Here is a 20,964-nt window from a genome sequence, read left to right as displayed (position 1 = left end):
AGTTATTCTTGCACCTGTTACTATCTTGCGTCTTTGATATGGTATATACAAGTACATTATTATAAACTATGAATCACTTTCAAACTGCAACCTTCCTTTACACGCAAGTGATCTTTAATCATCTCTGCAGGAATGGTTGATGTTTATTATCAGTGTTTTTCGTAGACACAGGATAAAATGTAAAGAGATCGTGTCAGTATCAAGGCAAGAAGCACTGATCTACTGTAATTTACAGTTTCATATTATAAATGTTACAGTTTTAACCATTTACATATTAAACCTATAATCCTTCCAGTCCCTGTGAGCAGCACTCAGAACGCTCACTGTGACCTTGTCCCAGTGTGGAAAGAGAAACCATTTACCTTATCATCTCCTGCAATGCTGCAGAGATCACATACACACATATTCAAGCACAAAGGCATGCACAAATGAACACACATGATATAAAACACGTCATGTGCACCCGCATTCATGGCTGGCCACAAAGCAAGCTTAGAAGTGGAGCCATAAATCTTCGATATATGGAGCAGAACCAGTTTCTATTATAATGGATCTCCATCACTCTCGCTATGTGTACAGCTGGACACTAACTCACAGGAGGGCCGGAGAGAGAAAGTGTGATGATGGTGGCACGACTGCAACACTGCTGTTAGGAGTGTGTGCACTAGGTGGCTGCATTATAACAGCTGTCTTATCTTTGCAGCACATTTTGTAGCAAATTAACAAACAATCCATGACAGAATAAAAGAGAGAATGTAGCTAAAAGTGAGTATGAATCTTTTATAACATGTGTGTGTTTGCATATTCCCATGTGTTTGTGACAAATTAAAGTGTTTTAATTGTGTGTGTGTGTGTGTGTGTGTGCGTGCGTGCGTGCGTGCGTGCGTGCGTGCGTGCGTGCGTGTGTGTGTGTGTGCGTGCGTGCGTGCGTGCGTGTGTGTGTGTGTGTGTGTGTGTGTCACTGCCTTTCTATTTTCCCTGATGTCTAAAAAGTATGATGCAACTCTTACTCCATGAAAAGAGCTTATTACACCACATGTGCACATTCACACAATGGTGAAGATGAATGAGTCACATAAAACCTACAGACTTGGCTGATTAGACCTCATTAGCTTCAGAAAACACCAAGATCACACAATTTGGAAATTAAGACAAAAATAACTATTACAAAACAAATAATGGCTACTGTAACCAATGCTTAAAACTTAAAGCAGATTCATTTCTGGTCTACCTTATGCAATATACTAGTTTGAAATCTTCTTTTACAAAAAATTGGGGAGTAAATGCCACACTATTAACTCACATAAATATTTTTGACAAATGACCATGTGTTCTCTGCCTATATAAATCCAAATGTGCATTACTTCAACACTAACCTGAAAAACTAAGCCTAGATGTCCGATATGTGCATAGAAATATCTCCTTCTCAATGTGTGTGCAGTGGTTGTCACCCAGCATGGTGACAGTGAGTAAGGAGCCTGTCCTTCGCAGGGATCATCTGGTGCTGAAGCGTCCTCGAGCAAGATATTGAATATCAATCAGCTCCGTGAGTGACCTCTGACCTCGTCTATGTGCTTAATTTTTCTGACAATGTCTATGTCTTTGTAGAATCTTTCCACAAAAAATTCTTGATGAACTCTTTCCTGTTTTCTACCAGCTGTCTTGCTTTTTTTTCCAAATCTGCTAGTCCCTTAAGTCACATATTTTAATCTTATGAATCTGGCTTTCTGCAGCCACTCCACATCATTTCCTCTGGTCTTTCCTACACCTGTTGATTTGCTGCCGTCATCCTATGAGCCCATGAAATGTGACCAAGCATGTAATCTTATGTTTTGTCTTATCAGCCATCTCTCTGCCTCTCACCCTCATCCATTTCTTTTGAAGTTTCCCTCCCTCCCTTTCCCTCCCTCCCTTCTATCCCGCCGTCTCATGTGTGTCTGCCTCCTCTCAGGAGCGAGCACAAGTCAGAAAAAGGATTATTTCTCTTTAGTCATCTTCGGAGGAGCATCAAAGAGGCACCGGCAAGCGGGATAAGAATAGAAAAAATTGATGCTATTTATAACTTATTTCAAAGAATGCCTACCGGCCGAAACAATAGTACTGCATCAGCAACGCTTACACTCACAAAAAGCTAGTAAATAATAGGCATACCGCCTCTGCACATGCACACGCACACGCACACACACACACACACACACACACACACACACACACACACACACACACACACACACACACACACACACACACACACACACACACACACACACACACACACACACACACACACCTCCTTGACCGAGGAAAAGGCAGATAAAGTGAAAAACAATACGAGCCCCATGTGCTTCTTTAAATAGACTCTGATGTATTGATAAGGTGACTTCTACAAGAACAGAGCAATCAGCAGGATATATTTCAAGTTCAACTCATTCCAAGCTATTCCAGGGCCATGCAGTTATTTCTTGCTTAAGTACGGCAAGTTAATGTCTGTGATTGCAGAACTTTGGCTCAGTCGCTTCTTTTAAATATTTCATGGAAGTGAGCCATGGCTACCTCACCCTCCAAACACACATATATATATGGACACACATACACACACACACTCGGAGCGCATCGATGACAGCTGACTGATGTCGGCCACATGAAGAACAGTGATCTCCCTTAATTATACATGATGTGTCACAGAGAAGGAGGAGGGAGGTAGGAGAGAGATAGAGAGGAGGGAGGGAGGGAGGAGATATAGATGAGAGTTGTAAAAATAGAAAAAGGTGAGAAAAGACGGTCAAAAGAGTAAATACAAAGCGGAGAGTGGAGCAGAGAATAAGTGGGGTGAAATACCGGGTGTAGAGGAAGGGAGGGACGAGAGGAGAAGGAGAGTGAATGATGAAGAGGAGAGGAGCTGAAGGCAGAGGAGGTCACTGTGTATGGATCTAAACGTGTCTCCCCTGCAGCAGGTCTGACTTAACATTACCACTGAACATGAGAGCAGCAGGCTGGTAACATTCAACCTGCTGGGCTGTAGACACACACACACACACACACACACACACACACACACACACACACACACACACACACACACACACACACACACACACACACACACACACACACACACACACACACACACACACACACACACACACACACACACACACACACACACACACACACACACACACACACACACACACACACACAAACACCCTCTCCTATCTGCCTTCAATTCTGCTGTCTTAGAGTTGCAGTAAACAACTTAAAAATAATTATCTTCCGCACTTGGCTGTCACAGAGTCCCAAGACCCAGAACTGGAAATATTTTTAGAACAGTGTATGCATACAATTTATTTTATTTACTGATAGAGAAATTACAACCAGCTACTAAAACAATAATTCATTGTCTACTGCCTTTAAAATAATCACACTTATTGTGTTTTTTCCAGATCTTTCAAAGTCTTAATTTCATCAGTATAATCCATGTGGTACCAAGCATTGTGCCCTATGCCACGCTGATGCAAAATCAAGGTCTGACTCCTTGAAGGAAAGTTCAAAGAAGTTAGGGCAACAAAGATAAGGTAAATAAAACTACTATTAGTTCAAAGCACACTTTAAAAACCCTTTTATCCCATTATTTTGTATGATGGCTCTAGCGCTGTCTTTGGCATCTCGTCCTGACCTACATATTCAGCACAATGCAGAGAAGCAAAAAAGACAAAATAAGAGATAACGCAGACAGAAAATGAGCAGATAAAGTAAGAGATGGAAGTCAGTGTAGAGTGGAAAGAGGAGAAGTGCTGTTGTTGAGCAGCAGAAACGTAGCATGAGGAGCACAGGATGTCATGAAATATGTAGGAAGGAGCCGCTCAGCGCCGGAACACAAAGCCATTAAAGAAAGCCTAGAAAATGCAGTCAGCTAGAAATATAAATGTTCATTTCCTTATCGCGCAGTGACATACAGACACACACAGCTAAAAGCACATACACACTTGCACAATCTTGGACTCTTGCATCTCTTAGTGAAAAGCCACACTCTAATGTTCTCAGAAATGGACACAGAGTTTAACACACTTTAGTGCTCTTAAAGACACGAGCGCGCAGGTTTACATGCATGAGAACGTCACAACACAAAGAAACACAAGCTCCCTACGCCTGCTTCCCTCTCAGTGCACTTTATGGTGTTCTGTAAATCATTGATTGGGTACATGTAGGAGATCAGTGAGACAGTTAGTTTGACATGTAGCGAGTGTTTTCTGTGTTTCAGGGTCGGACAACAGGGCCGAAGCAGCTGAAAACTTCTTCTGAAGGCAGCTCAGGTGCTGCTTCACTCACTGCACTCTCAACTCTGTAAACTCACTGGATGTCAACAAGCTGGTGCTGCTTTTGAGGATTTGGTGCAATGCTGGAGGTAGTAAAACAGCGGCTGTAATACAACAGATATAGCTGTTTAGCTTTGTACATGTTTGTATGGACTGTCCTTCATTAAAAACCTGTATTCTCTATAAATATGCATCATAATTCGGCAGATTCACAGCATTTTACTTGGGCTCTCTGGCAGCAGCCTAGGCCTGTGGGGGAGCTGAGACCACATAGGATCTCATTTGTTAGTTAAACTTTATTTAACTTTGGCAGCCGAAAAAGGTTTCAATATTAGATGCCAAAGGAGAAATGCAAGTTTTATCGTGGTTGTTTGTGCATCAGTTTTTTGTTAGTTTAGGTTAATCTATAAGTCTTCATGTTTTGTCAGAAAGACTGATTGACAGTCATTGCTACTTGATACCAGCAAGGTAGGAAAATTATCTGAAATCAAGCCACATTTTGATTCAAAAATCTGATTCTTCCAACAGTTCAGAGCTCCAGTACTTGGAAGGTAACAACCAAAATGTTACCTTAAACTGATAAAGGAGGAAAGAAAACACCACACCTCTTCGGCTCAAATTCTGATCCTGCTGACTGTAAACTTTTAACAGATGGCAAATCATGACATTGTAAAGTAAATAGACACACCTTCATTCTTCTGCTCAATATATATCTTCATTAATTTTCTAATAACATGTTAGTACAGTAAGTGTACATGCAAACATTTCACAAAGGCCTCATTTAACCCTTGTGTTGTGTTCGAAAGCTGTTACCGCTCATGGTGTTCGCGGGTACATTTTGACCCATGATTTATTTCAGTCCAAAACACCCAAAAAAAATTACTATCATCCAATATTGTTTTATCATAACTTATTATGCATTCATAGCCGTAAAATCCTGTTGTAATTGTATTTTATGGCCCCAAAACACATTACACCACATATTGTGCATGTGTGTGTTCAGGTTCAAGTGTTGGTGTACACATTATTTGAGAAAGGTTGAGTTCCCGTGGGGGGAGGGGGGCCAGAGGGATGGGAGACCAGGTGCATGTTGCGAACAATTATTGTTACAGTGGATAAAGGGGGGTGGGGGTGGGGTGTCTAAAGTCAAAGATGAATCTTGATTGGGCCAAATTTGACCCGAGTCACCAACAACTATTCTGCTGGGTCTTCCCAGACCCAAACACCAAATTATACTCTTTTTTTTTTAGAGACCTTCAGACTTGGCTAACATTTTCAAAAGCAGTTTTGTAGTGTTTATATAGCTGTTGTGGAGGATATCATGAAGCCTTGTTCAGATAAAAAAAAACTAGAGCGTAGTTATTATATAATTTTAACTTGAAACAGGTCACGGGAGACCCGAAAACAACATTGGGTTAATGGGTCGATAACTGAGACGGATTATGAACAGAATTATTTTTTGGGTCTTGAGATTACTCTGTATTAAATGGACTGTGCAACCTCTCATTTCAAAATAAATGATAGATTCTAAATTGTTTATAAATCCTTGGCTTTAGTTTGACAATGCAGCTTCTCATCAGCTGAGTGCTATACAGGTGACAGGGCCATTGATGATGGCTTGGTGGAAACAACATGAGCCTATAGGCAGACAATAGACATAAAAGCAGATCAGTAAGCACAACTGTCTCTGCACACACTTTCTATGTGCGTGCTGAGGATTCAATCAATAACAACAGCCCTGTCTGCCCTCATCATCACTATCATCACCACACCACACCCAACAGCTCCATCATTTCCTCTGCTATGAATTAAACTTAGTCTTAACTTCACTCAATTTGGCTAACGTGTTGCTTGGGCCCAACACATCACTATAGGGTAGGGCTTTTTTCCTCTTTGCTCCATATCTCATATGTGCAGTAGGCTATGGAGCAAAAAGCATGCATCCTTTTCAGTGCATGACAGCAGCATGGGAAGTAGAATAATACGTTCAAATGGTAATGGCAGTGTACAAATGCAATACAATAAGAGGGATAATGAACAATATAGGGTTGTTAAATCGATAGTACTTTAATTCACCCGTATATGTTATCTGCTGCGTCCACGTGATATTTGCAATAACCACAGAGGACAATACATGAGCGTTTGGTATACCTGGATGCTGCAGGAGATCTCGGAGTCGTCCAGGAGCCGGATCGTGCAGAGGACCTCCTGGTCCAAGGAGCGGATGCTTGGGCTGCGAAACCGGAGCATTTTCATCCTTCTGTCGGGTCTGTTTCAGCTCCTCATGTCAGCGGTTCCACAGGCAGAACAGATACGCACACGCGGGGTAGGGGGTACTCGTGCATACACACCCATACATGCATGCGCCTTGCAGTCGGGTCTTGTCCCCCCTTGTGACGCCCTTGGGAATGAATGAGATGGTAGAGATGGTTGGATGGGTTAGAGAATGGATGTTACAGAGCGGGAGAGAGGAGGGCTTGCATCCTGTCTGCACACTGCTGGATCTACAGGAGGGAGGATAGCTTTCCCCCTTCCTTCTCCTCGCTCTCTTCCTCCCCTTCTCTCTCTCTGGCTTGCTCACCCTCACTTTTTCTCTCTTTCTAATTTTCATCAAAAAACAACACAGTCACGACCCACGTGTATCATAAGTAACTGCCAGGTGGTAAAAGTATATCACCTGCCCTGTGCAATGTTGTATTCACTTGGACTTGATGTAATAGTTCACCCACGTTGTAAGGGTGATTTAAACAAGCATGGGGTTATTTTACATAAGGGCCTAACGGTAAAATATGTTATATGTATGCTGTAATAAAGAAAATCCTACCTGTGAATAACAATTTGTATAATTGCACTGCCCTTAACTGTGCCTCATCATATCTTCAGTGGTGTAGACTTAATGCCTAAATTACCTGTGATATTTTGAGAAACACATATTATCCCATTCAATTATATAATAAGGTGATTTAACCTGTGATCAAAATCACAAACAGCTGCGGTCAAAACTCATTTTATCTGTGAAATTACATGTTATATTCATCTAATAATGATGTCAAAGACATTTTAGCTGCTACGTAATCTGCCCCTTTAAGTGCAAACGTTGCCAGCGTGCGTGCTACGTCATCACGTACTTCAGCAAAACAAGCCTGTAGCCGTAGTGGAGGCTTGGAGGATATTTGATCACCTCTTTTATAAGAATACTGATTAAGCAGACACACCACAAGGAACCTGTGAGGTTTTTTGCTTTTAAGTGAGTTTCCTTCGCTAAACCACAGTATACGCTATTGTTGTTTTAAGAAGTTTACTTATCAGAGCCAGTGAAATATGCTTAGTGGTGGACTACACCTTTGCATGGGTCCTAACATCTACGGAAGCCACGAAAGTTGTTTATTACAGTAGGTTAAATCACGTGAGCACATATCTTATAGACACATGGTTCAATGGTTTAAACATTTACATAACGGAAGATGTGTAGACCATGCAGAGCTGCAAGTCTTCGGCAGCAGTTAAGGGATTTTTCTGCCTTTAGGTGTCTTAAGGTCTACAGACAGGATGATCTACATCATAATGGGAGTCTCAGGCTGCGGGAAGTATGTATACTGTCTGTTTCTTTTTTTTTAGGAGAGCATCTCACATAAGAAGCACATTAAATACAGTTAACTAACATATTACATGTATTGAGTCAAATGTGGGTTACATATGTTTAAATTATTTAGAATACTATAAAGCATATCAGATTCCACTTAGTGAGGGTGTCGTATTGTCATACGATATTCTGTACAAACTGTGAAGTCCACTGAGACAAATGTAACATTTATGATATTGGGCTATATAAATAAACATTGATTGATTGATTGATAGTGATAACTAGTTGGTGGTTTATCAACTATTAATGTGCCATTACATGATTAACTACAGTACACAGGCATCTGTTTCAAGGATGCTGAAGAAAATAGTAAGCTGACTCCATCACAATAATGTAAGGGGTGCAATCTAACACCAAAATACAATAGTGGAGCTGCAAGTACTAATTATTGAATTGTCCAATTTCTTTCGCCATTGATTAATTAATTATTTTGTCTGTATTATATCAGCAAATAGTAACAGATGATCATCACAGTTTCCTATACACCCAAAGCAATGGCTTCTAACTGCTTGTTTTGTCTAATATAAGGCTTTTTTGCATTGTATCAACTATTTATTTTATGTCGCCTTTTTTTTTTTACAGAAGTGCCTTAGGGGCCTTCCTATCGGAAAAGGTAATTAGGTCCATCTGTTGTCCTACACACACCTTTGTGTTTCTGCAAACGCTATGACATAATAACAGTGCATTCATGTGTGTGTATCCACCAATCAGCTGGGCTGGCCTCTGCATGAAGGGGATAGCTTCCATCCACAGGGGAACATTGAGAAGATGGCTCGAAGTGAACCACTTACAGACCAGGTGTGTGTGTGTGTGTGTGTGTGTGTGTGTGTGTGTGTGTGTGTGTGTGTGTGTGTGTGTGTGTGTGTGTGTGTGTGTGTGTGTGTGTGTGTGTGTGTGTGTGTGTGTGTGTGTGTGTGTGTGTGTGTGTGTGTGTGTGTGTGTGTGTGTAACCCTTGTCCAATATCTACCCCTTTTTTTCCTGTTTATGGTGACTCTCAAAATAAAGGTAGACCTCTAAACAATTGCCTGGCTGCCTGCCAAAGTTGAGTTTACGAGCTAACAGGCATCACGAGCCCTGCAAATATTTGACAGCAGTTTGCTGGTAGCAGTGTGTTTGGTGGCTCATGATAACCTCCCACTCAGACATTTGCTTTGAACTCTGGGAAGGATTGCCCCGGGATCTGTTCTGTCCAGTTCTTTGGCATGTTTTTAAAAAGTACTCAAAACTTGGCAGTTTGAGAATAAATACAAATTTGAGATTACTGCCTGGCTGTAGCTAAAATGTGTCTTTCATGCCAGGATAAGAGTTGGCAGGTTGAGGTTTGGCCTAACCAAACAGGACATTTCCTGTCATCCGAGTTCAGCTCTTCATATTAAAGACACGGCAGTGTATGATATAAAAATGTGACTCTGGGTCAGTTGTTATCAAATTAGCACTGATTCTATTTCTGATTTCTGTTTGATCAAAGATGTGTTTGTGTTGCCATGTCTGTCTGCCCCATTAGTTATTTTATTTGGTAAGACTCAAGTCTATTAAACAGAAAATATTGGCAGTGAGTTCTGACTTTGAATAATAAGATCCAATATAAACATCACTGACTGCAACTGTGATCACACTTCGATTGAAAAATAAATGTTTTTCATATGCGAGTGTTGTCTTTCTATAGGAGCCATGTCTGTACTTAGTTCAAAACTATTTTGGTGAATTTATGAACCTATCTTCACTATGATGACAGGCTTTACCATTACATACTCTGGTCCCACTGTGTCTGTGTTGCTTCTTGATACATGGCTTGCCTATCTAAAGGGCAATGATTTACCTGCTCAGTAGCGTTAAAGGGCAAAGCCTGTATCATGTTCATGCTGGTGACCACAACAAAATCCACGATTTAAAAAAAATGCAGTGTTTTGTTTTTCTCTCTGGGGGACCTGAACACCTGGGAATCCCTGAATTAAAGTAATTAATACGATATATTTCTTTCCTTCCTATAAGCAGCTTTACAATGTAAGTGTATCAAATGACAATATTCACGAGAATAATCCCAGGTCCGAAGCTCCCCTCAACTTTATTGGGCTTTTATTTAACCCTCAGCATTGTTTTTCGCTCACAGAAGTTTTTTTAGCAAAAGAAAAAGCTACATAAACCCACTGCTACACTACCTTCTCAGCACACAGAAACACAATTCTCATTGACATATTGATGCATTGAGCAACGAAAGAGTCAGATATTTCTATGTGTGAATACTGGACTTACATTTGTATGGTGGCCAAAAATATGAATCCAAATGCATGTTGTTCCGCAACGGCTTGATGGGTAAAAAAAAAACAGAAAAAAAAATATTGATCAAAAAGATTAAAAACATTGCTTAAAAAAGATTTGTCCCTTCAGGATAGATTACCCTGGCTACTCAAACTACATGAAGTCATTGAGAGGTAAGAACAAACAAACCTTCCATACTCACAGACCATTTGCACATGGACACATTTTTCACTGAAAACACAACCTACTTTGTTATGACATAAATGGGTTTAAAGAGTGAGAGTGATCTAAAGAGAAGAGTAGCGAGGTAAGGATATGCCGGCTCGAAATTGTTGGAAAAAAAGATCAAAACTATCAAAGATGGTTTTGAAAATCAGAGTGAAGACCAGAGCATGGGGAGAGTCAGTTTGGAAGAGTAAAAAACAGATTAACTGAGTGTGAGGCGAGAGAAGAGGTGGGGAGGGCTGGAAAGTATGCCATCTCTTTCTTAAGACCTCTGCGGCAACATCAAAGGCTTCCCTACTCTTCCACACATTTATCAGCTTATCCTTGTGTCGCCACTTTTCTCTCTTCACCTCCATTTTCCCGTTAGTTGTTTTTGACCAAGGTTCACTTTTAGTTTATTTTCCACATTGACCAAACATCATTACAGTGTACAAGTCAGCAGTTGTTCCTAATTCCTTCCTTCACAATATGCATTTGTGTCTCAGAGAGAGGAGCTCCGGCTCTGATGCCCTGGTGGCGTGCTCCGCCCTGAAGCGTCTGTACAGACAGATCCTGCTCCATGGCTCCAAAGCCTTCCCTTCCTCCGGTCCAGACCAAGATGGCCTGCCTGCCTCCTCTCCTGATGTCTGTTTTCTCTTTCTTTATGGAGACTACGATCTCATTCAGCAGAGGATGGTGGTCCGGAGGGGACATTACATGAAAGCAGATCTGCTGTGTTCACAGTTTGATGTTTTAGAGCCTCCGTTGGATAAAGAGAACGTGTTGCCACTGGACATCAGGATGAGCATCACAGACATGGCCATGGAGGTGGAGAAGCACATAGTCAGCCTCAAGTCGTCACCAAGTCCTTAAACACAGACCATATCTAGGTCATACCGAGTGAAGTGGGGGGCGAGTTTTGGTTTTCATCTACTCATTACTGCTTCAGTACAGAATGATCCTGTGGTGCTAAAAGCATTTTAAAACACAGCCACAGTGCCATTCCAGTATATTCCTGCTATATTTGATATTAAAGGGTTTGAATCGGACCATTTTTTGGGGTCAGTTTTGGGCCAGTCGTGGATATTAACTACAGTATTTTTAACTCAAGAGCAGAACTGTAAAGTATTGTAAATATTTGCACTGTAAATACACACTGCTTCAGCAATTTTGTTGTGAAAAATGGAGACACTACTTGACTTAAATAAAACATGTAACATGCTTTTCTGGAGTTTGGAACTTGGCATTAGTTGCAAGCGATTGCAGATCATGTTTTTATTTGATTTAATCTGTCACACCACCTTTCATGCACTGACATCGCCTGCCAAATGCACCAAATAATCTTAAAGTACAATCTTCACACCAAATTCGACAAAGTAAAACAGTAAAAGGGATTCAGAGTTAAACATGAACTGCTACTCACTGTAAGGAGCTCCTCTGACCACAGGTTGAAACCACACTAAAGGTCAGATCAGGTCAAGGCTTCACGATCCCCGTTTCCTGATCCATAAAATCATCTTCAAGGACACTCATACACACACATGACCCCTCACACACTCCCCCCAACACACACCTCAACTCAGCACTTGGGCTGTTTTTGTGGAGTGACTCATCTGCAAACCTCAACTCGAATATTTTAGGAGCTTCTAATCCAGAAAACCCCTTTGGCTACTCTCATATCTCACACATGCAGACGAAAGGGTGCGCACACACACACACACACACACACACACACACACACACACACACACACACACACACACACACACACACACACACACACACACACACACACACACACACACACACACACACACACACACACACACACACACACACACACACACACACACACACACACACACACACACACACACACACCACAGGAGATTAAAACCCCCTTAGTCTGGCAGCAACAGACAAACACACATAGGTTGTGAAGTGGATCACATACACACATATCTGATGTCAGAGTACGTGTCGTGTATTAGTCCACCCCGTGTCAGAGTAAGGACACAAAAGCAGGGATGAAAACAGAGCAACACACATCCTATTATGCACTAAAAATTGTTTTTTCTTCATTTGTTATTAGTTTATATCAATATATTTGCAAAAACATAGTTTGAGGTGAACATGGAGACACATATTTCAGTCTCATAATTTACACTTAATCTAAATACATTTGTTAGATATGAAATATTTGTGCACAATTCCAGCTGGTCAAATGAAAACAGTTGATATTATTGAGGAGGTTAAGTGTAACTGCTCCCCTCTAGTGTTTGTAGTATAAAAGTACAACAGTAGATTTTAGATGTGCAGAGATTAGCATGGCCATGGGGTTTCATGGTGGGATTATCTCTCAAATTTTGCGAAGGTGGATTATATGTATAAAATGTTTTATTAGATAACTGTTCTTATCAATAAAAAGATGGGAAACCAGTTTGTGTTTTGAGTCGTGTTTTTATTCATCGCTACACCAAGGCAGGGTACAACATGTGTTTTCAGTTACTTAAATGTGCACATTTGGCTGCTTTTCTCCATTTCATACAATTGCAAATGGAATTATGGGAGTCTTCTTTAAGGCGTAACCTCAGTCTCTGGGAAGTTCAGATCAATATGTTTCCCTGTTTCATATTATAGACTTAATGACTAATACAATAATCTTAGAAGAAAAACAAATCTACATATTCATTCTTACTGAAAGTGAATGATCGAAACAAACAACTGGTAAATTAAATGAACTGCTAATCCCTTTTCAAATCAATTATTTGAAAAAAGGGGTTAACGAAACCCATTGTAATGGGTACATTACTTTGAGAAGGACTGTAATGCTAGGACTGAATATAATGCAGACAGAGGTTAGTTATGGAAGTTAAGGAATGCATATAAGTGTGTCTTAAAAGTGTGGAAATACAAATGTGTCTTGCATGTTTTTGTAAAGCACTAATTAATCGTTGATAGAGATATTTTGTTTTGAGTGTAGGTGCTTACAGTACATTATAGGATGAATGTGTGTATGTGTGTGTGTGTTTGTGTATTTGTGTGTTTATGTGTGGGTGGGTTTGCAGGATTTCACAGGCTCCACAGCTTTTCTCGGGTTCATTGCCACAGGTTTTGTGAGGATCCATCTCCTAAAATGGTAGATGTTTGTCCAAAACCCTGTTTATGAAATGTGTATTCTTCATCAAATATAATCATAACAGACTCTTGGTCTTTGTTTAAATCTCAAATGGAGCTGAATATAATATTTAAAGGGGACCTATCATGCAAAATGCACTTTTGTACGTCTTTTATACATGAATATGTGTCCCCGGTGTTCCAGGGAACTCACCAAGTGTCAGAAAACACAACCCTCTCTATTTTCCTCCATACCCAAATCTCTAAAAAAGGGGCTGCAACGGATCTGATAAAAACTGATCCAGATTTGAACACTGTCCTGACGTCAGGACAGTGGCGCTACGGCTATTGGGCCAACTCCACCAATCAGGAGGAGACAGCCACGGCCATTGCCGTTCGAAAGCGCTGGAGACGCTGTAGTACATATGCCAGGCCTGTAGATGGTGCTGTTCTCACAGAATCAGCCCTTGCAAAAACAGAGCTAAACAATTTCAAATTGAGCGAAATGAGGCATGGCTAAAATGCATGATCTGTTTGGTATTTTGAAAAAAAAAAAGTATAAATATGCCTTATATAGGTATGGTCCTACACTATATTATTATAATATAGCATGATAGGTCCACTTTAATATAAGCCATTTAAAATGATGTTCTTTGACTTAAGTTATTATTGTTGTTCCATTGCAACATATGAAACAAATCTGTTTCAAAACTTCAGGATTCTAGGATTTAGTAAAGCACAAAGAGTTAATCTCTGACAAATGAAATGTAATCATATTGCTCCAATTTAAATCCTATCCTGAATAGTAAGGCTATGTTTCTCAGTTGTTAAGTTAAAAGTATTTGTATGTGTTGGCCTAATTTGAACCCTGAACATGTTATTGATGATACCATGTTTTTTTTTGCAGGGCTGATGTTAGCAAGCTGAAGTTTGAAGGAAAAACCTTTTACTACGTTGTGTGTGTGTGTGTGTGTGTGTGTGTGTGTGTGTGTGTGTGTGTGTGTGTGTGTGTGTGTGTGTGTGTGTGTGTGTGTGTGTGTGTGTGTGTGTGTGTGTGTGTGTGTGTGTGTGTGTGTGTGTGTGTGTCAGAGACTGAGGAGTTGTTGTATTGCAGTGCAGAGGTCTCCTCCGGTGCTGATGAGGATCTGCAGGTTTGCCTCTCTGTCTCCGAAGCCCATTGAGCTCAGATGCTCCAGCTCGTCCTGGAACTCAGCGTCCTCAACGTGGACCTGAGAGGACACGGCATTTTTAACAAAGTTTAATGTGCGTGTCTGTTGAATTGTTTACTCTTTAAAAATAAGTACTACAAACAGCAGCTCCTGGCCTCAGGCTTGAACAACAACAATGCAACCTCTTTATGAATTGTTAGAACAAGCACTGTACAAAAAATTCAAGCTCATAGCACTTTTCCATTTTTGTTGTAAGGACAGATACCCCATTATCGGTGTTAGCCAGCGCCTGTAGCATCTGTTGCACAAACTGCTGCTGCTGCTGCTCTGTCACCGCGGCAACCCGAGGACCACTTTCAGATTGGCTGTTGAGAACAGAGTCAGATGCTAGCTCAGGTGCAGCATCAACACCGGCTCTGCAAAACAGACATGTGGTGGTAAAACTTTTTTTACAATTCCTTGAATGTGCCATGCATAAAAGTAATTATTTTTTACGCAGTAACCTAATCATTTTGTGAATCATCTTGAGATGAAGTTGTACCATGTCATTGTGTGTATTTAATATTTAAACTCACGTAGGTATCAGAGCAGGAACCTCTGTAGCCAGAGTCTGTAGGCCCTGCTGGATGTGGAGCAGAGCCTCCATGGCTCTGGGGTTCAACATGGCTGACAGCAGTTCTGGACTCTGCATCTACAAATTGAGCACTGATCATTAAAGCTGGAGTGCAGAACATTTGCCTCCCCCCTCTGGCAGAGAGAGTAATAACCGCATGGGAGAGAGCAAAGGGAAGGAGCAGCACTGGCATTGTGGCAGAAGCTACCTTTTTAGTAGGGATACTCCAGATAAAAAAATAAACTTGCAGTTCAGAGCATTGATTAATGTAAAATATCATGTGGCACTGACCCAATAAAAAGAAGTGTGCTTATTTTGTCCAATGTAATTATAATATCGTGTATGGACTTGGAGTCATACACGATATACACAGTGACATGATATGGAAACTATTAATAGCATTTACATTTGACCATTTCCATAAAAAGATAACACTGGATCCAGAGTGAATGTCAGACGAATATCAAAACTACAACAAACTTCCGGGTGTTCCATCAAGTCCATACCAGTTAAGCCCTGAGCCTGTTTTTCAGGTTTCAGGCTCGAAAATGACATGCCCAGAACAAATGACTATAACTTCACTTCTAAAAGGGTTAAATTTAATAATCTTTTTTCTCAAAGCAAGGTTACATCTGTGAGATGGATGTAGAAGTGTCAGAATCAATATAGATGTTTCTGTGTCAGAGTAAATTCAGATGGAACATTGTAAAAAAAGGTAAATTCTTACCTCCGCCTACAAAAAAACCATTACTTATAGTGAAAACCACCCTTGGATGATGGGTTAGTAGACTAAAAGCTTTAGGAATCCAAACTACAACATATAATAAGTACCCTGTATCAAGATTGATGTAAAACAAGTGACATTTGACCTCTTTAGAGAGATTTATAAAAATAAAAATAATATGAAATCTCCGTTTTTTTACATAAAAATGCAATGATGGATTATCAGTAATCCTTTCAAAGTGACACAGACACATTGGATTAACCTATGGATTAACCTTCAGCGGCGTTTTTATCATTTTAATGCCATTGAACATGACTATTGATCAGAATAACAGCTAATTTGAGACGATTTCCCGTGAATGTTCCGTAATTCACGTGTTGTGACGTCTGTGTTTGCTTCCCCTGTCACGAGTTCTGATCGCTCAGTGATGATACTTATACCTATAGAATCTGTGGAATCTCAGCTTTAATTTGATATATATTTTTGCAGTTACGATAAGTAATAAGGGTATTTTTACCTTGAGTTCTGTGGTAAGTGTGTTAGCATTTTTTCGCTCAGGGCTCATTTAGACGCTTCTTGTGAGACTTGTGTTTTGTTTCGGTAAAAATGGTTCGTATTGTCAGTTAGCTGAGTTTCTTCCCGTTAAATGGGTATGACACATTAATAGGTTTTTAAATATTAAGAAGCCCTGAGACACAGTTTCGTGAAAAAACACCCCACTGCCCCCTGTACAGGGGGCTCTAGGGCTTAACAGGTTTTAAAGACACAGACTGCTAGTGTGGCTAACAAATACACAAGCCAATTATTACAAAACAAACATCTGTTTTGTGTTGATCTATTTAGGAAATAAAAACAGTTGATCACACACAATACATCTTTCCCAATGTTGAGCAATCCATGATACTTTTTGTTTTAAACTAGTTGCAAGAAAGTGAGGAGAGTAACCTGTTGCAGGAAGAGAGGGATCTGCTGTCTCATCTGCTGCTGCAGCTGAGGATTTCCTGAGAACAAAGGGTGGCTCAGCAGCATCTGAAACAGAATGGAAATGAGAGCTTTAAAGAAGGTGTAGGATTTATGTGGAGAGATTATGGGGATATAACAAGAAATGGGGAGGGGAGGATTCTATCTTTTCCCCCCAGTTCTGAATTGCAGACCATGTGATTTACTGTTTTGCAATTTATATGCTCATAAATAATAACAAGGATTCTATGCAGTTGTCAAGTAAAAATAGGCATCTTTTTTTAACTGCGTTCCCTGTTATATATGTTTATGTGTTTTCATCAGTGATGTAAAGTAACTAAGTAGATTTACTCAAGTACTGTACTGATATAACATTTTGTGAGACTTTTACTTTACTTTATGTTTTGCTAATTTGTACTTTTACTCCACTCCATAATTTTAGTACCTTTAGCTTATTTGCTAATTAAGTTTAATGATGTGAAATATAAACAACACTTAAGTAAGATTTTAGTTACACCTGGAGTAAAATTCACAAACTAACCTGCAGCATACAAAGTGATTAAAACTAGCTGCACCTTTACCAGCTTTAATAACACTTTAATGAATCAATATTTATAATCAAAACATATCATTGATGGTATTCTGAAATGGGCCAATCTGCATAATGAGTACTTTCAATTTTGGTACTTTAAGTTTATTTTGATGCTTATACTTTTGTACTTTTACTTGAGTAACATTTTGAATGCAGGACTTGTACTTGTCACAGAGTATTCCTACTCTCTGATAGTTACAATCGGAGTACTTCTGTGACCTCTGGTTTTCATCCACCCATACATGGTGTAGCATCACCTGTGCAGCGAGGTCTGGGTTCTGGCAGAGGCAGTGGAGGAGGCTGCTGACATACGGCCCAGACAGCAGGCTCTCCATCAGCCCGGGACTGGCTGTGATCTCCTGTAGCAGAGACTGCATGCCTGAGGGGAGAGCAGGAGGACATATTTTAGGGCTCACCATTTAAAAATGTTTTGAATATTTTTACTGAAAAACCTATTACAAATATAATGTTGGCTAATCTGTACCAAACCAATATGTTTTCTTAACTCTGTAGAACAATATATGTAGGCTAAGAACTTTTGGCATTTCAAAAAATCTTGCGCCTCCTGCGATTTGAAAATGCCATATTGCAAACGTGCAAAGTATACATGAATAATTATAGTTATCACACCAAATAATACTGTGGTAATGTTGGCCTGTATCTTGGTTTGTTTCGGAGGAAATGGCAGTGAGTAACAACAACTTTAAAATAACTTGAAATACAACAAGGGACAGAAAGCTGAGAAAATAAAAAAAAGTACATGTTTGCCAGATGATATTCTACTTTTTATGTTAGTTTAGTTGAACTGTGATAGATGTGTATGTCTGTGCCTGCAGTGAGGGAGCTCTGAGGGTTCGGATCAGCTCTCAGTTCTCCGAGAGGATCTGAACAGTCACTGGAGACGGGTGGAGTCTTGTTTCTTTCTCCTTCATTTGGCTGTTTTTCCCCAGATGATGTTGTCCCCACTCGGGATGCTGCTATCTGGATCCGAGAAGAGTGCATTTAAGTATACGTTTATACAATATAAATATAAATATATAACAACAATAACATAACAAATAATGTAAAGGGCAGAAAACACATTTGGTTTATTTGAAACTTCCATTTAAATAAGGAGTTCTCTTTAACAATGTGACATTTTAAATAGACGAGTGCACTGAAAACTATATGACTACATAATAGTCATTGAGTATAAAAGAGACATCACAAAAAGATTTGTTTTGTCATTATCCAAACAGATAGTTAAAAATAAACATAATTTCCAAACCTTTACCCGTGATAATCTTTTGTGTCAGTCTTCGGATTGCCACCAGAATCCCTATTGGTGTTTTCAGGGTTTTCCTGCTTTGGCTGCAAATTTCCTAATGCTTTGTCTTCATCATGCATCACATCCTCGATCATGTCGGGGTTCCTGACGAGCTCCAGCACCTGGAAAGGGAGGCAAGAGATAGAACATCTTGACCATGTAGGTGGAAGAAATTAGTTGCAGTTCTAGGAAATAATACCCTTTATCAGGTTTTTTAACTAAATCAAATCACACAACTCACTCATAATCCTAAAGGATATTTAAAGAGACAGGTCAAATTTATATTTTGAGTTATGTATTTACATCATGTAGCCTTTGATGTTTTAATCCCCACCTGTGTGATAACATCTGCATTTTTAAGCATATCTCCAACCTCTGGGTTTGTCTGCACGAGCTGATGAATTTGGGGATTTGACAGAATTAGCTGTCTGGTTAGTTGAGGGCTGGAGGTGGAGAGGGTGGTCTGTACGAAGGGGCTGCCCAGGACACGGTGCAGCATCTCCGGGTCAGCCAGCAGCTGGCTCTCCATCTGGCATTGGAGTGAAGAAAAGAAGCCAGGCCCGCTGTTTGTTTGGCCAAAATTGTCAAGACCTTCCACTATGGAAACAAGATCACATTTAAAAAATCAGGTGCATGTAAATGAACTGGCCAGCAGAGCAGGACTGGACCCCCCTCCCCAAAGCAGCAATATAACCATTGATAAAGAGAACATAAAAAACAAGGCACAATAGGGTGGTTGTGCTGTTATTACCCAGACAAAGGGGCGAGGTGGGAGACGGCGTGATACTGTCAGGGTCCGGATGAAGAGCGGCTGTGAGCTCCGACTGGACACTTTCTAAAGTTGGATCACAGGTGGGTGCAGCAGACGAAAGCTGAGGCCTGAGAAAGAAGGACTGAATTTGAATCTACACTATTTGAGTCTCACACTGATACATTAGCTTTCCCAGTATAGAACAGTTGCTGATCTTTAAAGTATGGCATCCATTTATTTATTTGTTTGATTTTGTGTGGCTATATATGTCAGTTCACGCTTACAAGCATGCCAGTCTTCTCTTAAGGAACTAGGACACTGACTTGATTTCTAACTTATTTTTCACAAGGCATCAAGGTGCAATTCTATATTTAGATGTGCTTACTTTTCTACCATAAAGTGACACTGTATATGTACATGGCTTTCTGTATAGTATGTTTAATCAGGTTTACTAACACTGACATTCCTAGTGCACAAGAGTGACATGTCATTTGTTTTTAGGGATAAACCTGTAACACTAACCATCCACCTTGACAGGCTGCATGCCGAATTCTACACAAAGCTTATCATGGGCAAATACAGAATGTACAATACAGATAATTTACATCTCAAGTGTGTTGGTCTGTGTCTGTTGAGCAAACATCATATCGGCCTGTGTGTTTGAATACCTTTGGATCATGCAGAGGCTCACACACCCATCTCGTGCCCTAAGATGACTCAGGAGTTCTGACTCCCTGAGCACGCGACCAAAGTGGATCAGCGACAGCTGCTGTGCCGGGACCCCCACACCCTCTGCCAGAGACCATTTCAGCTGCACACAAATACAAACACACCCCACAACAGACTATCAGCCGAAGCGCATATCAAGCCAATTTATTAAGGTGCGTTTGGCCTCCTGACCTGTGTGACGGTGCAGTCTCCTCTCACGGTGCACTCTCTGCTCTCCGCTGGACCTTTGACGCTGACGTGAATCGTTTCAGAGATTTGACGATCATCCTGTGCTCTCGATTGATCTCTCTCCGAACCTGACATTTCAGTCCTGACCGCGCTGAGGGGAGGAAGAGGAGCTGACCTGAGAAGGATGAGACGCGGACCTGAGGAGGAAGAGGATCGCGCAGTCCCGGGCCGGAGGAGCGTGTCCCGATGACTCAGCAGAAAGTTGTGCCAGCTTTGACCCGACTGCGCAGGGTGGTGAAGATTAAAATCTACCCAGATACAAATCCGACACCCTTTTTAAAATGTCAGTTCATGTTATGTAGGTATTTACAAGGGCAGTCGGATTACATGATGACTAATAGTTATGTAACCA

General features: G+C 40.5%; 3 protein-coding genes across 8 annotated transcripts in view; 1 reads left to right on the top strand and 2 right to left on the bottom strand.

Moving 5' to 3' along the window:
• The window catches only part of frmd3 (FERM domain containing 3), a 53,521-nt gene extending 46,732 nt beyond the window's left edge, over nucleotides 1-6,789 (bottom strand). For both annotated transcript variants that reach the window (XM_034117494.1, XM_034117495.1), the window contains exon 1: nucleotides 6,468-6,789. In XM_034117494.1, the coding sequence (XP_033973385.1) occupies nucleotides 6,468-6,572 (105 nt within the window). In that variant the 5' untranslated portion in view covers nucleotides 6,573-6,789. The remainder of the gene's footprint in view (nucleotides 1-6,467) is intronic.
• A 668-nt stretch (nucleotides 6,790-7,457) lies between these two features.
• On the top strand, nucleotides 7,458-11,649 carry LOC117472408 (probable gluconokinase). 5 transcript variants are annotated; one of them, XM_034117568.1, is made up of 6 exons: nucleotides 7,458-7,563; nucleotides 7,843-7,903; nucleotides 8,542-8,572; nucleotides 8,671-8,757; nucleotides 10,349-10,392; nucleotides 10,930-11,649. In XM_034117568.1, exons 2-6 carry the CDS (start codon nucleotides 7,866-7,868, stop codon nucleotides 11,294-11,296), a joined length of 567 nt encoding a protein of 188 aa, XP_033973459.1. In that variant the 5' UTR covers nucleotides 7,458-7,563; nucleotides 7,843-7,865; the 3' UTR covers nucleotides 11,297-11,649. The 5 variants fall into 5 exon arrangements, with proteins under 5 accessions (XP_033973459.1, XP_033973456.1, XP_033973458.1 ...); XM_034117565.1 differs by having other exon boundaries at nucleotides 8,641-8,757; XM_034117567.1 differs by having other exon boundaries at nucleotides 7,458-7,708.
• Nucleotides 11,650-14,096: 2,447 nt separating this feature from the next.
• Nucleotides 14,097-20,829, bottom strand: LOC117472911 (ubiquilin-1-like). The gene is made up of 11 exons (XM_034118352.1): nucleotides 20,556-20,829; nucleotides 20,324-20,466; nucleotides 19,656-19,783; nucleotides 19,239-19,501; nucleotides 18,882-19,026; nucleotides 18,429-18,602; nucleotides 17,856-17,977; nucleotides 16,992-17,075; nucleotides 15,285-15,400; nucleotides 14,975-15,125; nucleotides 14,097-14,769 (listed from the first exon to the last, which is right to left on the bottom strand). Exons 1-11 carry the CDS (start codon nucleotides 20,685-20,687, stop codon nucleotides 14,626-14,628), a joined length of 1,602 nt encoding a protein of 533 aa, XP_033974243.1. The 5' UTR covers nucleotides 20,688-20,829; the 3' UTR covers nucleotides 14,097-14,625.
• Between the last annotated feature and the right edge of the window lie 135 nt (nucleotides 20,830-20,964).

This window comes from Trematomus bernacchii, unplaced genomic scaffold, assembly GCF_902827165.1.
Source record: "Trematomus bernacchii unplaced genomic scaffold, fTreBer1.1, whole genome shotgun sequence".
In the NCBI taxonomy this organism is placed as follows: domain Eukaryota; kingdom Metazoa; phylum Chordata; class Actinopteri; order Perciformes; family Nototheniidae; genus Trematomus; species Trematomus bernacchii.
The sequence above is the reverse complement of the archived record's forward strand: the minus strand, read 5'-3'. Positions and strand labels throughout refer to the sequence as shown.